A 15,798-nucleotide genomic window follows, 5' to 3' on the forward strand; every position below is an offset into this window, starting at 1 on the left:
TAATATGTGTTAAGACACCTTGAGTTATTCTATAAAATTTTAAAAACCTGTGAAATGTATATAGGACTTACTATATCTTTAGCAGATGACTATTATGTATTTCAATTATTACATATAGTTGAATTCATAGGTTCCATTTATTCATGTTTCCTTTAAATAGTCATCTTAAAATTCATTTTGGAGCAAAAGAATAAACATCCAAAAATTCATTTTGATTGGCACATTAATTTTAAGGCAGTTTTTCTCAAACTGTGATTTCCAGGCAACTACTATTTGCAGCATCTGAAGTGCTTGTTAAAACTGCAGATTTCTGATCACCATCCCAGTCCTTTTGAATCAGACTCTCTGGAGTTGGAACATGGAAAAGTCTCTGAGGTTGGGACCTAAATTCTTTGGCACACTAAAGTTTGTGACCTACTTTCTTAAGGAGTTAAGTATATGAGTCTTACAAACATCTTTTAAGTTATTTATTATGGGAATAAGTGGGTTTCAGGATATTGGCAGGGAGCAGCTTTTCAAATTCATGTCTTGGGAGCTCTAATATTAAAATATAATTTAAATAATAGAATAATTTTAATTGAGAGACATCTGAGATATTATCTAGTCATACTCTTTTAATTTTTTAGATTATGAAACTGAGCTCCAGAGAGTTTAAATGACTTTTCACAAGTAACGCTAGTTAATAGCAAAGCTGCGACCCGAACCCAAGTCCTGTGTCAACCAAGCTAGGGTTTCTCCTTTATGCTAAAACAAGGTAGATTCATCTTATCTTTTAGCTTGGCAATTAGGTATGTTAATATGGAAAGCGTAAAAAAAAATGAGCATTTAATCAGCAGTTCTTGGTTTACTAAATTGATGACGTTAATAAAATTAAGATTTACAGTCTTTGATCCTATTATGGCTTTAGTCATCCAATATAAGTCTTTTCTTAGAGGTTTTCTTGTATGTCCTTATAAACCTCATCATAACTAAGGAAAACTGCTAGGTAAAATATCTTAACATGAAAAGCCCTACATGAAAAACTAAAACAGATACAGTAAGCAACGATTTATACTCTTTATGAAAAGTAGCTGAGAGTTTTTTTAATGGATGAAATTTTATATGCCATGAATTTCATAAATGTCAAACACTTATGAAAAGCATTTTACTAGAGACTATTAAGACTTTCAGAAAATTAGGGTAGGTGGAACCTCTCCTTCAACTCATCTTCAAACTCAATTTCCTTCATATCATTTTTCCTCTTCCTCGCTTCTTGTGTCCCCATCCATTCCCCATGTAATTGCACAAGTACAATAGCGATGGGTAAGCCACAGTACCCATAATGTTTTTTTAGGTGTTCAGTTAATAAACTGACTTTTAAATGACAAAAGGTCCTTAAACTGTTGCATAATCTCATTTTTTTTAACTTCATTTTCTTTCACAAAAGGAAAAAACATCAACTTTATTTTCTGTACATTTTCAATATTTTACCTTTCTTTATGGAATTTTAGCAACAGATACATTGTGTGTGTTGCAGCACATCTACAATAGGCATGTAACATATTAGGAGATGGAGAAGGGCTGGAGTGGATATTTACTGTGCAGTAAAAGGCAGAAGAACTCCTCAGAAGTTCATGTCCTGTCTCTTTGCCTCTCACTTGTGCTCTTTCTCTCTTCCATTTTGCCATCCCTCTGAATTTGGAACATAGAGATTGATTGAACTAACCTTTCTTCTCTTCTTTTTTTCTTCTTTTTTTGGTCTCTGTTTTTTTTTCCTTCTGCTGTTTTCCAGCTCTGAGTTGCAGATTGGTTTTCTTTACTCATCTCTTTCTCTGTTCCTCTTGGGCAAGGTATTATAGCAGAGAGCCCCGATAAATGCATACTTGTGCCTTACCTCTATTCCTCATGATGTCACTTTGCGTGGAACAGAGCTTACCTGAGAACGTGCAACATAATCAGCTGAATAAAAAGGTCATTGACACAGCTGGCTATGGTTGTTACCAGCAGAGACTTGGAAAGAAGTGTTTGACACTCAAAAGAGGAATGTAGTGGAATTTCTTGGACCCCACTCTGCCACCTCAAGTAGGAAGTTCTTGAAACTTTCAGCTTAGGCTCTCTTCATTTACATTAGAATTGGGAGGGGTGTAGCCTGGGAATGATTAATGAATTCAATGAGTTCTAAGGGGTGTTGAGAAAGAGTGGAACTGGCATGTGTGAGAAGTTAGGTTGAAAGAAAATAGTACCAGTGCATTAAGAGCTTTTGGAAATTGTCCCTGCTAACACCTTAACACCAGTCAGCCTTCTGATCTACAGAACTGAAAGATAAGTTTGTGTTGTTTTAAGCCATTACATTTGTGGCAGTTTGTTTTGGCAGCAATAGAAAAACAATATAGGGCCGATCCTTTTTTTCTACCCACCTAATTTAATTTTTAGGAAAAATCACCCTAGAAAGAAGTAGAGTGGATGACTGCTTTGATTCAGTTTTTTATTTTTTCTTTTCTTTTGAGATGGGGTCTTGCTGTGTTGCCCAGACTGGTGTGCAGTGGCACAATCACGGCTCACTGCAGTCTTGACCTCCAGAGTTCAAGCAAGTCCTCTCACCTCAGCCTTTCAACACTGTAGCTGGGACCACAGGTACATGCCTATATGCCTGGATAATTTATTTGTTTATTTTTGTAGAGATAGGGTCTCACTATATTGCCTAGGCTGGTCTCAAACTCCTGGCTTAAGTGATCCACCCTCCTTGGCCTCTCAGTGTGTTGGGATTATAGGCATGAGGCACTGCACCCAAGCTAATTTAGTTTTCTATTGTTATATTGTTATTTGACCTGCTTTTATATTTTCCAAATCAATGGAAAGAAAGAAATAACAGAAAGCCTGCGTTTTGGTTCAGATATGCCTTCTGCCAAGATGAGTGAAGTTATAGTTTAGGTATATGCATTTACTAATGTAAATAGAATCCACAGCAACATAGGATCAAATGCCCATATTAAAAATAAATATGTTTTATATATTTTATATTTGTGTGACCATTGTACAGTGTGAATCATTAAGAAATAAAAGAAAAGCAAGATTTAGGCTTATGAATTATCACATTTTGCTAAGAATAATGCAAATAATAATTTACGCATCCTCAACTTTTTCTGAGAATACTCATATATTTTTGAAACATTGGATAATGCTAAGCATTCCTAATGCATTTAATCCCATAATTCACAATTTTCTGGAGGAATATGCTTTCTTGTTTCACATCAGTTAAACCATAATGTTATTGTAGCTTTAGCTTGAAATATAGGACTTACATGTCATTCAACAAGTACCTACCCTCTTCAATATTACAAGGAATATGTAGCAGCTTATACATTCATACAATAAAATATTGACAATAAAATAAGTCAGGAAGAAGAGAACATAAAAAAAGAAAAAATAACCTCCAATAAAAAGTTAGTATCCAAGGATTTATGGCACAAGACTCTCCTAAAGTAGGATACAGATTTGACTCTGAGTTTTCTTTCAGATCCTGATTGGTTATATAATATTCAGTGTTTGTAATAAAAATGAACTAGTTTCTTGGGAGAAGAAGAACTGTTCCTGTTACTAAAGTCTGTGATTTTGTTTCCCCAGGACTGTCATGCAACAAACAGGGTATGACATTGAGAAAGGTCCTCAGTGACAAATGCACTGCTACTACAGTAATGAGCTTCCTAGGGCTCTTTTTGTGTAATCATCTTCATTCTAGGCAGGTGTTTTAACATTTTAGTATAGTTGAATAAAATCAGTTCTATTAGGATCCCAAATAACTGTGGCCTGGCTTAATGGAAGCAGGAGTTGGTAATGGAGATTAGGGAAAATTAGAGGGATTAGAATGGATGTATAGAAAATCCTTTAGCCTTCAGGAAATATTTCTCAAATTTTATTTTTTGTCACTTGTATTTTGATAAGAATCAGGCAGCAGAGGGTTGAAGGTTATGCTCTCTAGGGAACTGAAATGGTAATATCTAATGTCCCTGGTTAAGGTTAGATCCATTTGCTTTAACAATTAATTGAATTGTGGGTTGAGATGGCATTATTTTTTTTTTCTTTAATGTAGGACTCTAGCCATTTGCAGGAGATGCTTTCGAGATACAGAAAGCATCTGGAAGGGTTATTGTTGAATGAAATGCCAACTAAACTCAAATGTAAATTTGGCATTTAATCAGGTTTATATTTGGATACAGTTAACATCTTATTTAACATCTCTTAATTTCCAGGCACTAGCACAGTTAATATAAATAATTGTAGTACAAAGCTGACAAAATGATAAATGCCATGGAAATATACATAAAATTCTGGGAGTTCAAAAGAGATAAAAATTCCCTCTGGCTTTAGAATAAGGGAAGGCTTTATAGAAATCGAAGGCATGGCTTGGAGGCTATTCCAGCTACTCTTTTTCTTTATGTACTCTGTCTGAATACATCTCAATAGTTGAGTTTCTTTTATTTAAGTAGAGAGATAGTACTTTTGGTTTGCGAATACAGCTTCAGAACGGTACTAGTCATTCTACTTTCCAGCCCTCCTCAACCACTTTACCTTCCTCAATCCTTCCTTTGCAGAAATTCTGGAGAGGCCATTGAAATGCTGCCTGAAATTCAGGAAATATTTAGAAATCATCTCCATATAGTAAAATCTGTCCATTCTAATTGTAAATGGAATTACACAATGTGTTTGCTTGGAACATTGATACAACAGATGTTTGAGGAAATAACAGTGAAATGGTGATTCTCAGAATGTGTTTTCAGAGAACTTTAGCAAACTAAAATCATTTTGTTGTACCACTAAAGTATAATGATAGTCTTACTTGACTATTATATTTACACATATTCTCTCTCTTACACACATAATATTGATATACATTTTTCTCAGCATCTTTTCCAGACATTTAAAACTTACTATGCCTTTCTGTGCTATGAACTAGTGTAAGATTGTAACAGATTTAGCACAAAATGGTAAATATTTAGTTTCAGCTGCAATTCTATGTTAAATGATTGGTACCTATTTCATGAGGCACCAGAAAAAGCTACCCATCTCTATTCTCTTTCCTTAGCAGATTTGAGAAGAACTGCAATAAAATGTTTAGTTGTTACAATTAGAAATGGAATGTGTCCATGGCATAAGTGTTTTAGAATATTTGACACAGAATTTTAAGAAAATATTGTAATTTTTGATGGAACTTTTTAAAAAATGTCACTTAGACTGATTTTTGTCTTAAATACAATTTATTCTTCTCTTGATGTCTGATTTTTATTATTATAGACATATAAAAACCAGTGTTTTACATTTCTTGTAGGACTTTATAAAGGGCATTCATAGACATTATCTCATCTGAAACTCTCTATACCCCACACCCCTTGTTCTCATTTGCCATTTATGCTCTGATGAGAGTTAGAAAACTATCTAACCTAGTTTATTAGAATTGGGCTTCAAATATGGCTGTGAGGACCCCTCCTAGTGAGTAAGGAGTGTGGCCTTTGTGATCGCTGTTTTCATCATCTGAGGCTATCTGACTTAATTCTGAATTCTTGGCAGTGTTTGAGTTGAGTGATGTAGCTGGAAGAGTTGACCAGATGAGGGGAATTTTGCAGCTGGCTTTTTAGCACACATCATTGTTTTATAAATATCCCCTCCGAAATGCTGTCAGAGAGCCTATATGAAGAATTAGAGCAAAATAAAATATGTTTAACATAGTGTACTTAATGCTATACTAAACATAAATATTTTTAAAAATTAGTGTTAAATTTTGGAAAATAGTTTGGGAAACAATAAATATTTCACGTATCATTGCAGAGATTAGAATCTCTGCATATATCAATGCAGTACTTTATATGAAGGACTTTATGTTATATAGGGAAATTTATAGAACATTATCTTGATATTGTATGTCGATTAATTGACATTAAGGATAAATTAAAAATGATTGCATCTTTTTAAATGGAATCCCTCAGGAGAATATATAATTGTATGTGTGACACTTCTAAAAATTTCTAAGTCATAAATTTCTGGTTTCATTATAAATAATAGTAGTACTTAGAATTTTGTGCACACTTATTCCTTAAGTCACTTCATTGTCATATGTGCTAAATATATCCTGTGAAATAAAATGTTGCAGACCTGAGAGCAGGAATGTGAATTTTTTACTGAGGGTTATGTATGATAGTGCATGACTACCTAAATGGGCATTCTAGTGGACAAAAGAACTTTGACTATTTAGTTATTACTACTGATGATTTTTTCCTTTCTTAAGTATGTATAGGAAAGACTTGTCTAAAACCTCAGGTACTTTAAAAATAGTCACTCCAATTTTGGTAGCTACACAGAGAAATATTAATATGGTGTGACAGGAAGAAGTGCAGAAGAATCTACCTCTAATGGCTGTGAATATTCTGGGATCTGAAAAATATGTGGTTTTGACACTGACCCTTTCTGTAATTCCTTGTAATATCTCATCAGCCCCCACTACTGTAATTAAATGCTTTTGCATGCCTAGTTTCCTTCCCACAGACTTCATTCTCTGTGTCTTCTTCACTGCAGTTACTTTTACTTTGACAAAACTCTATCCTACTAGGTGCCCATGACACTCTTCTTGGTTTTCCTCCTATCTCTCATCATTCCTTTTCAGTTTCCTTCTAAATCTAAGGTGTTTTATCTTCACTTTTCCATAACTTACATTGATTTCTTCTCCTATGCTCCCTCAAGTGTTAGGCACCTACTTTGAGCCAGGCACTGTGCTAGTCCCTGGGATATGACATAGCAGTGAATATGGCAAAGCCCATGCCCATGTGAAGCTTATATACTGAATGGGGCCAGGCAAATCATCTAGTCATACTGGAAGGGAAAAAGTCGGGATAGAGAGTGAAAGCGATGCTAACTGATGTAAGTGGGGTAGTGCCAGTGGGACTAGGACCATGTGGCTAGAGCAGAAAGAGCAAGGCATAAAGTGTTAGAAGCCAGAAAAATAGACAATGCTAGGACATGGAGGGCCTTATAGGCCATGGTCTAGGATTTAGATTTTAGGAATTTCCTATATGACAGTTTCCTAAGGTTATATGGTCATTTCCCAGGATTCTCTATTGACCCTCCCTCAAATCTCTTTATGTACTTTTCTTCTTCATTTCTGTTAACAGCTTTAGCTATTGCCTCTGAGAAGATGTATCCCAAATCCATTGTGGCTGTGACATTTTTTTTTTTTTTTCTGAATTACAATTCTGTATTTCTCTACTGAATGCCGGGAATTTCCATCACTATTTCAAGAGAATGGTTAAAACAAAACACATTAACTTTTTCTCCTGTTTTCCAGTCATCTTGCCATTTTGGCTTTCCTGTTTCTGTGAATGAAAACATTAATTTCATAGTCATCCAACTTCAAAACTAAGGTGTAATCTTAGATTGTGCCTTCCTTCTTTGTTGATGTTTTTTCACGTATCAGGTATTTATCGAGTGTCTAGTTTATGCCAGATATTGCTTTAGGCACTTGAGATACATAGTTGAACAAAGCAGACCAAGAAGTGATTCCTGACCAGCAAGGCAGTGGTGGGTTACTAACAATAAACAATGAACATGATAGGCAGTTAAGTGATCCAGTCTGTTGGAGGGCAATAAGTGCAGTGGAAACAGTGTAGGGAAAGAGGCTGGGGGTGCTGGGTTGAGAAGCAGTTGGGTAGTCCGTGTATGCTCTTTGAGAAGCAACACCTAAGCAAGGACTTAAAGGAGGTGAAAATGTTAGCCATGCAGAGTGCTAGGGGAAGAGGATTCCAAGTAGAGGAAAGTGCCAGTGTAAAGGTCTTAAAAGGGAAACACCCCCTAAGTATTCAAGAATCAGCAAGGAGCCCATCATGGCTGGAGTGAAGCCAACAAGGAAGAGAGTGAGATGAGGCCGGAGGGGTGATGGAGTCTTGAAGGCAGTGATGCTGAGATCAGGGAGGGCCTAGGTAGACTCTGTAGGAACTTTGGTTACTAATCTGAATGAGAAGGGGAGACCTTAAAAGGTTTTGAGTAGAGGAGCTTACATTTTAAAAAGTACCACTTTTTTTTTTTTCCTGAAATCACTTTTAAATTAATTCCTTCCCCACTCCCCTGACCTTTTCTCTTCCCATTGCCACTTTTCGTATCTGGACTGTTATTTTAGCTTCTTGCTTGCTTCTATCTGGCACTTAATCATCAGAGAAATATGAAAATAGTGTTTTGTTCTCGTCCATCTGATCAACATTCTTTTTTATTTATTTATTTTTTGGTTCTCTGTTTCTACATGTTAAAATTCTGACCCAAGGTAGTACTAATAGTCTTCCGTGACATTGTTTTGGAGCCACCCTGCATGAACTGTTCCCTGAATGGGCTTGCTTCCTATCCACATGTGTACCAGGAACTTTAGTACTTACAGGGGTATCCAGTATTCTGGCTTCCGTGGGCCACAATGGAAGAAGAAGAATTGTCTGGGGCCACACATAAAATACACTCACAGTAACGACAACTGATGAGCTTAAAAGTAACCACAAAAAAATCTCATAACGTTTTAAGAAAGTTTATGAACTTGTGTTGGGCTGCATTCAGAGCTGTCCTGGGCTGCCTGTGGCCCACAGGACACAGGTTGGACAAGCTTGCTTTAGAACCGTTGCTCCCCTCGAATGGCCTCACTTCTAATTCCTTCTCTTCTATCCCCACTATAGCAATACTCCCGTCTTCGGGAAATCACCAAAAGTCTAAAAGTTCTTCATTCCCTCATTTGTATCATTCATTCATTCATGTAATTTTTCATCAGAACTTTATTGAATACATATTTTGTGCCAGCAATTGTGATGGAGCTTAAGACTCAAAGGTGGGTTAAGCTAGATATATGTGCCTTAGTAGCTAACAGTTCCACAGGGGGGAGAGAGAACCATAGATTTCACATTCAGCTAAATACACCCTTGAAATTTGTGTTAAGGACCAGGAGAGAAAGGAACACATTGCTTTCAGTTAGAATAATTGGCTAAGAGAGGATCTAATTTAGATTGGGGCACCTCATTTTTGTGAGGTGAGGGAGTGAGTAAATCATTTTAAGGAGATAACATTTAACTTGAAACCTGGAGAATAAAAACCAGCCAGCTTAGGGAAGTGTGATGTGGTGGAACCAAGGCTCTTTAAGCAGAACTAATGTCATTGCAAAGACCTGAGGTTATAAGGACCTTGGGAATAGAAATAGAAAAAGAAAGTTGAACAAAATCCCCTGAGGTTGGGACCTCGTGAGGACACTGAGAATGGCAAACTTGAGGATGGTGGGCAGCACAGATGATGTGGGCCTTGAAGGCCAAAGTAATGACTGCAGTGTTAAGTGCAATGGGAAGCAATTAAAGTGTTTTAAGCAAAGGAGTGGCATGATCTTTTTGGAGGTTGAGACTTCCATCTGTTCATCAAAATCCATTTGTCTCTTCTCCCTGGGCATACAGCCAGCTTACATTTCCTGGCCCTCTTTGCAGTTGGCTGTGAGCCATGCAACTGTATCCTATCTATGGCAGTAAGTGGAAATGGTGAATAGCACGAGTAGGGCTAGCTCATAAAAATTTCCCATGTGGGCTTCCTCAGACTGCTTCCCGTTTTGACTAGGCATACTGGAAGATTATATTAAGATGATAGAGCCACTGTCAGCCTGGACTCCTGGATGGCTGTGTGGAGTAGAAACCCTTCCTGGCCAATCCAAAACCATCCTGAGCTTTATGTGAGTGGGAAAGAAGCACCTGATGTTTTGAGCTCTTACATGCTTGCTCCACTTGCTACCAAATTCAAATTTCTCCAAATTTAATATGATAATGTTAAAGGGCAATTTTGGCTGCCACACTAGGTGAATATGTACATCATGTGAACAGTAACGGTGGCCAAAGCAAAGGTTTATTGTGATGTGGACTAGGTACATTTCAGTTGAAATAGATACTGGATAATTTCGAGTGAAAAATCAACAGTTCTTACTAAGTTTTCTGTGTCTGGTGAGATTATGGAGGAAAAAACTTTTACTTGATTTTACTATCAACTGTCCTGTCAATTACTTTCTGGACTTTCCATAGCATACTCACTGAATTTCAGTAGGCATGTATTTTATTTATTCAACTGGATTGAATCAAATGAGGACAAATGAACTGTCTTTCAGGATTTCTCATTTATTACTATATTTAGTACAGTGCTTTATATAAAGTACTTTATTTCATTAAACTTTACTTAAATTAATAAATAAAAGGGCCGACTTTCAGATTTCGGGTCCATTGGACATCACTTGATCCAACGCTTGCCTTGTCACTAATACTGACTCAGTCTGACTTAAATTTTCTTTGCTTTCTAAATGAGATGTTTAATTGTGTTGAATTTTGTTTTACCTGTGGCTTAGTGTGATAAAATAACATCATGTGGCCTGGAATTTGAATGTTTGCTGTAGCAGATATGGAGAAGTGTTTTCAATAGGCACGTGGGCTAATCCTCACTGCCCTCCCTGTCACTTTCAAGTGACTTTCAAGTGACTGCAATAGCCATTGCCCATTGCTCAGAGTCGCTGACCGCTTCAGTGGCACTGTTTCTTCCCTGAGTCAGGCACTCATCTGGGAGAATCGTTATGATCTTCGGAAAATCTTAAGATAGGGAGTTTTTGTAATCCAAATAAATAATGATGATGTTTATAACTAAGGAAATGTTAGTGGATTTAGGAGGATGGGAGGATAATGTAGATGTTACAGAATTCAGTGATAGCAGATTTGGAGCAAAGAAAAGACTGGAATAAAGATGAATACTGAAACTCCCATGCTGATGCACTTCCCCTTATAAACTTCCGTATATAAATACAGACCTATCGTTCCAGGATAAAGCCAGTTCATGCTTTTTGCTACCAACAGATGGTGTTAGGGATGAGATAACATTTTAGCCTTATACATTTTATTAACTTTTTATATGTTTACTGTGTTTGTGGTTAGTTTGGATATAGTTTATGGACATTAATTCATTAATGCCTGAGAAGGCCAATAGCAGTGAGTGTTGGAATTACTGGTAATAGGAGATAAACTAATATGACCATAATATAGAAGAGATTAAAATTAAAATTGGAAAGCATGAGGAAGATGTTGGAAATTATATTTGTAGAAGAGGTGAATCTATTAACCAATAGGAACAACTCTGAATAGGGAATAATTAACTATGTAACTTTTGAAAAATACTCTGTATTTCATAGTACATGACTAAGTGTAAAGTAATTAGGTAAAGAAAGAAACTCCAATCTTCGGAGTATCTGGAAGATGAGCTTTACTACTAAGTACCCACTAGCTCAATGCTCTTTTAAGTGAAAGCTAGAGGGTTGTTCCAGAGGGTACGGGCCAAGAATAGTAGAAGAGTTGTAGTAATGTTTTCTTGTGAGACATGGCCCCATAGGTTCCAGGGCTGTTTGTAGTGCACATCATAAAGGCAAGTGTAGAAGTGGCATATGGAGATGGCATAGCTTTTAAGATCCCTGTGAGGCTTACAAAGGGGAAGAAGGGAAATACCATACCCAGTTGTAGAAGTCAGAACAGAAAGGAAAAGGACAGATTTGAGTGCAACAGAAAAGCTATAGTCATAGGCATCTTTGTTGAATATATATATACACACATATATAATATATAATATATTATATATATCTGCTCAAAACATACGCTCTTTGGTAAAGGACACCTCCCCTCCCTTTCATTTCTATGTTGCTTGACAGCATAATGGCAAAGATATCAACATAGTTGGAAGGAGTAAGAAACTCCTCCCTTGTCCATGTGGCCTGAGAGCCAGTGACCTCATGTGTGAAAATACAGAATAAGTTAAAGGTCTGAGAAAAAATATGGCATCTCTAAATCTGATATGTATTTTCAAAATAAGTACAATCTCCACACTAACACATTATTTGTTCCAATTTTGTTTTCAAATAAATGTGCTTATATTTAAATTAATATTTCATATTATTGTATGATGTTTAAAGTAGAAACATGAGCCACAACGACTTGACTGTAATGTGGACTTGATGTTTAAGAAATATCACATTTTAGAAAAAACCATCATTTTTCTTCAGCTGTAGTACTGACTATAGGCCTGGTGTTTTCTGAATAATTAAAAGATGAAACAGAATCAGAAAACAATAGAGAGATAGAAGGAACTGAAAGTAAGAATAGGCTTTTCAGTGTGAAAGGCTGCAGTTTGAGGGGTGTGTGTGTGTGTGTGTGTATATATATATATATATATGTATACATATATATAAATATATATTAAAGTTATAATTTTAATCATAAAGTTAGATTAAGCTAGGACAAATATGAGTTAGTTCTTCAAATTCATAAGCTTTAGAAATGTGGAATTTCCACAGAAGCTTACTGAGACTATTTTAAAGAAGTAACTTTACATACTGAATGTAGCATGGAACTCATTTCCCTCATGCCACCTTGTTTGGGAGGAAGATGTAAATAAGTGAAAAAGTATGTAATGTGTGGAAAACTGCTCCACAGTGGGTTATTATGGGAAATCAGAGATTTTTTGAATTTATGTATCCCATATGATTCTTACTAGATATAAAATACCAAGTAGAGCATATAAATGCACTTATTTTCTAGTTTGATAAAATGTATATGTTGTATGATTTCCCTATTCTCATCCTATGTAAATTTTGTATTCTATAGTACCTTAATATGAATTTTTTTTCATTTCTGTCATATGTGAATTTCTACCTTATATGAATTACTGATAGTTAATAACTATTTTAAATTTATAGCCAAATGTGGAAAGAAAAAGCGTTAGTTTTCACAAGTCATATTCTTGACATTTAAAAAGATGTGGTTGTGAGCTGAAGATGATAGATATTTCTTTTTTAAATTAACACATTTTGTGCTTTCTCTAGGCTGGAATGATAAAAAGTGATAATGAAGAGTATTTCATTGAACCCTTGGAAAGAGGTAAACAGATGGAGGAAGAAAAAGGAAGGATTCATGTTGTCTACAAGAGATCAGCAGTAGAACAGGCTCCCATAGACATGTCCAAAGACTTCCACTACAGAGGTAGGCATCTTGACAAAGCTTAATAATGAAATATAATTTTAAGATATTATGAAAATAACTCTGTCATCAAGTAAGAGAATGTGATTGTCATGTGCTCCTGTATATTGTGGAGGTAGCAAAAGAAGTTTACTTTTATAAATCATGAAATTTGGCTTGCTTTTAAAAAAATGCATAGAGTATATGTTACAGGTATTTATTCCAGTGTGTTATATATCCCTGATATGACTTCTTTTAATACCTTTATATTAAAACTATTGGTTCTCTAGCTTATGTTAAAGTTTGAAAATATTTGTGGTTTGTGCTTTACAGAAGTATCTTAATTATGAATTATCGGTGTTATTTTAAACCTTTAAGGACATATATTGACATGACAAACAGTTGCTTTTTGTTTTAAGACCAGTGTGATGGATATATTTGAAAATAATAATGCGCTTGACTTTAAAATCTATTTTGCAAAACTTTTACTATATGGAGGAGACAATGAATCAAATTCTTCTGTGGACTTCTATTTCAAATTAGGCTAGAACTGCTAAAGTCAAGTAAATTATGTTGCATAAAAATTTTCTATTTTTGTTTGTTTGTTTAAATTAAACCTGAAAGTTACTTAGTATTAAGGAGATATGCTTATGCATTGGATATAAAATTTCCTCTGTGGAGAAAAAGAAAATTTGGGAATCCATTTTTTTTTTTTTTTAACCAGATCTCAAAAAGTCTGTTAACATTTGCCAGGACAACTTTCTTTATTAAGAATAAAGAGTTTCCTCTTTAGAAATAATTTATCTTCTAGATTGCCTTTTGAGACTTGTTACCTAGTCGTCTGATTTTCAGATGCTACTAACTTCTCCTAAAATTCTTTATGAATAGAATAGTGCAATTTAAGATAACTTTAAAGTTAACACATCTTGAAAATTTTAAAGGAATTTCTCATTTGAAACAACAGGACTATATTAATAAATACAGTATTATAAAATGTGTGCCTAGCTTATAGAGTCACTGTAGTGGCTTTGCAGTTAGACTTGGTGTGAGTAATAATAGCTCTGCACACCAAGTTGTTGTTACCTTAGATTAGTACTTAACCTCTGTGAGCCTCAGTTTTTTTTATGAAAAAAGAAGTAATATATATTGCACAATAATAAGTATTAGACGTATATGCAAATTGCTGAATGTAGTATTCAGCAAAAATGGGTGCTTGATCAATGCCAGCTGTTATTTAATTAACTTAATATTTAATATCTTTGCAGAAGATTAGCATGTTAAGAGTTTTGTTTAAGTTGAACCATTAGTCATTGTCTTCAGGTGAATCTCAATTTTCATATTCTAAAATTGTTATTCTAAATCAGAAGACTGGTTATGTTAAAGAAAAGGTAGTAGGATAGAGTGCTTTTTCTATAAGTAAATCTTGGTTGTTGCATATTACTAATATCTAATACCTCTTTCAAAGCAATGGTTAAATATTTTTTAGGAAAGCATAGGCCACATGCTATGGAATTGTATAGGAGAACTGAAAGCGAGATGAGTTACTGTGGCTGTCCTCCCATCAGCTCCATCTGTCATAACCGTAGTTTCATCAAGCTGTACCCTATTACTACATTTCAATTCCCGAAGGTGTATATTTCTATAAATATTAATCCTAGTACTTTTCATTAGTCTGATATTTATAAGAAGAGTTTTTTTTGCTTGAAGTAAGAAAGTTACAAGAAATATCATGTTTAATACTTATTGTAACAGTCAGGGTACGTATACATAAAGGAATTGGATGGAATTACAGAAATTTGGAACATTGCTTTAGAAAATTATTTAAAATGTCAATTTCAATAGCATCAACACACTCAGTTTACTTAAAAGTTGTTTTTAATAATGCAGACACTGAAGACTGAGTTTTTCAGTTATTAATAGAAGATTGCAATTATAGTCGAAGTAGGCCGCAAACTAGAGTAATACATTCTGAGACAAGTTTCAGTGGTCATGGGTCAGAGCAAAAGGAGTTCCTCTGTCACCTCTTGATTACCTTAAAACTTGAATCAAAATTAAATCATTCTGTTCTCTTAAAATGTTCCATGATAAATGTTAATATGAGCTTAATGATTTTCACCTTCTTATTTATGATGTTCTGATTGAATTAAGTTGTAGGTGATATGAATTTACCTCCTTTTGAGAATCTTGAGTTGTAACCATATACGTTAGAAGTGTAACTCTCTTGCCTGGGGGAGCAAGTGATTCAGATTCAGAACTTTTAAATTCTTCCTTTAACTTCTTGGTAGCAAGATGGAGAGCCAAGTCTTCTCATAGACCAAATACCTTCCAACTGTAAATTAAGAATATATTTTTGTAATGTATTCCATTATTTTAAAATGTAAAATTGAAAAAAATTAGGTTTAGAAAGGTATATTGATTTATAAATGAAAGCAAAAGCACTATATAAAATAGTGCCTTTTCTGGATTAATTCAAGATTTTATTTTAGGAAACATATGAGGTCTTTCTTAATGAGTTATGTAGGAAGAGGAATAAAATCCATAAGCTAAAACTTACTTGGAATGAAATGTGTTTGAGAATCATGGTCTCCATACATTTCTCTGACAGCAAGTCATCAGTAGGAGTTTTGATCATAAGCAAGCCATTTCTGACCCTGCAGGATTTCATCAGTAGGGCCCATGTAAACAGTCTGCCCTATTTTGCTACTTGTCACGGTAATTGACTAGCTACATTTCTTGATTTGGCAGTTTAGTTCCTCAGAGCCGCCATTCATTTGAGCTCTGGAGTTTG

The 15,798-nt window shown here is 35.0% G+C and overlaps 1 protein-coding gene across 1 annotated transcript in view; it reads left to right on the top strand.

Annotated features, from left to right (window-relative positions):
• ADAMTS3 (ADAM metallopeptidase with thrombospondin type 1 motif 3) overlaps positions 1–15,798 on the top strand; it is a 288,029-nt gene that overhangs the window by 133,502 nt on the left and 138,729 nt on the right. Inside the window, exon 4 of the mRNA XM_005555100.5 lies at positions 12,878–13,034. Coding sequence (XP_005555157.3) covers positions 12,878–13,034 — 157 coding nt within the window. The remainder of the gene's footprint in view (positions 1–12,877; positions 13,035–15,798) is intronic.

The sequence above is a fragment of the Macaca fascicularis genome, chromosome 5 (genome assembly GCF_037993035.2).
Source record: "Macaca fascicularis isolate 582-1 chromosome 5, T2T-MFA8v1.1".
NCBI classification, from domain to species: Eukaryota; Metazoa; Chordata; class Mammalia; order Primates; family Cercopithecidae; genus Macaca; species Macaca fascicularis.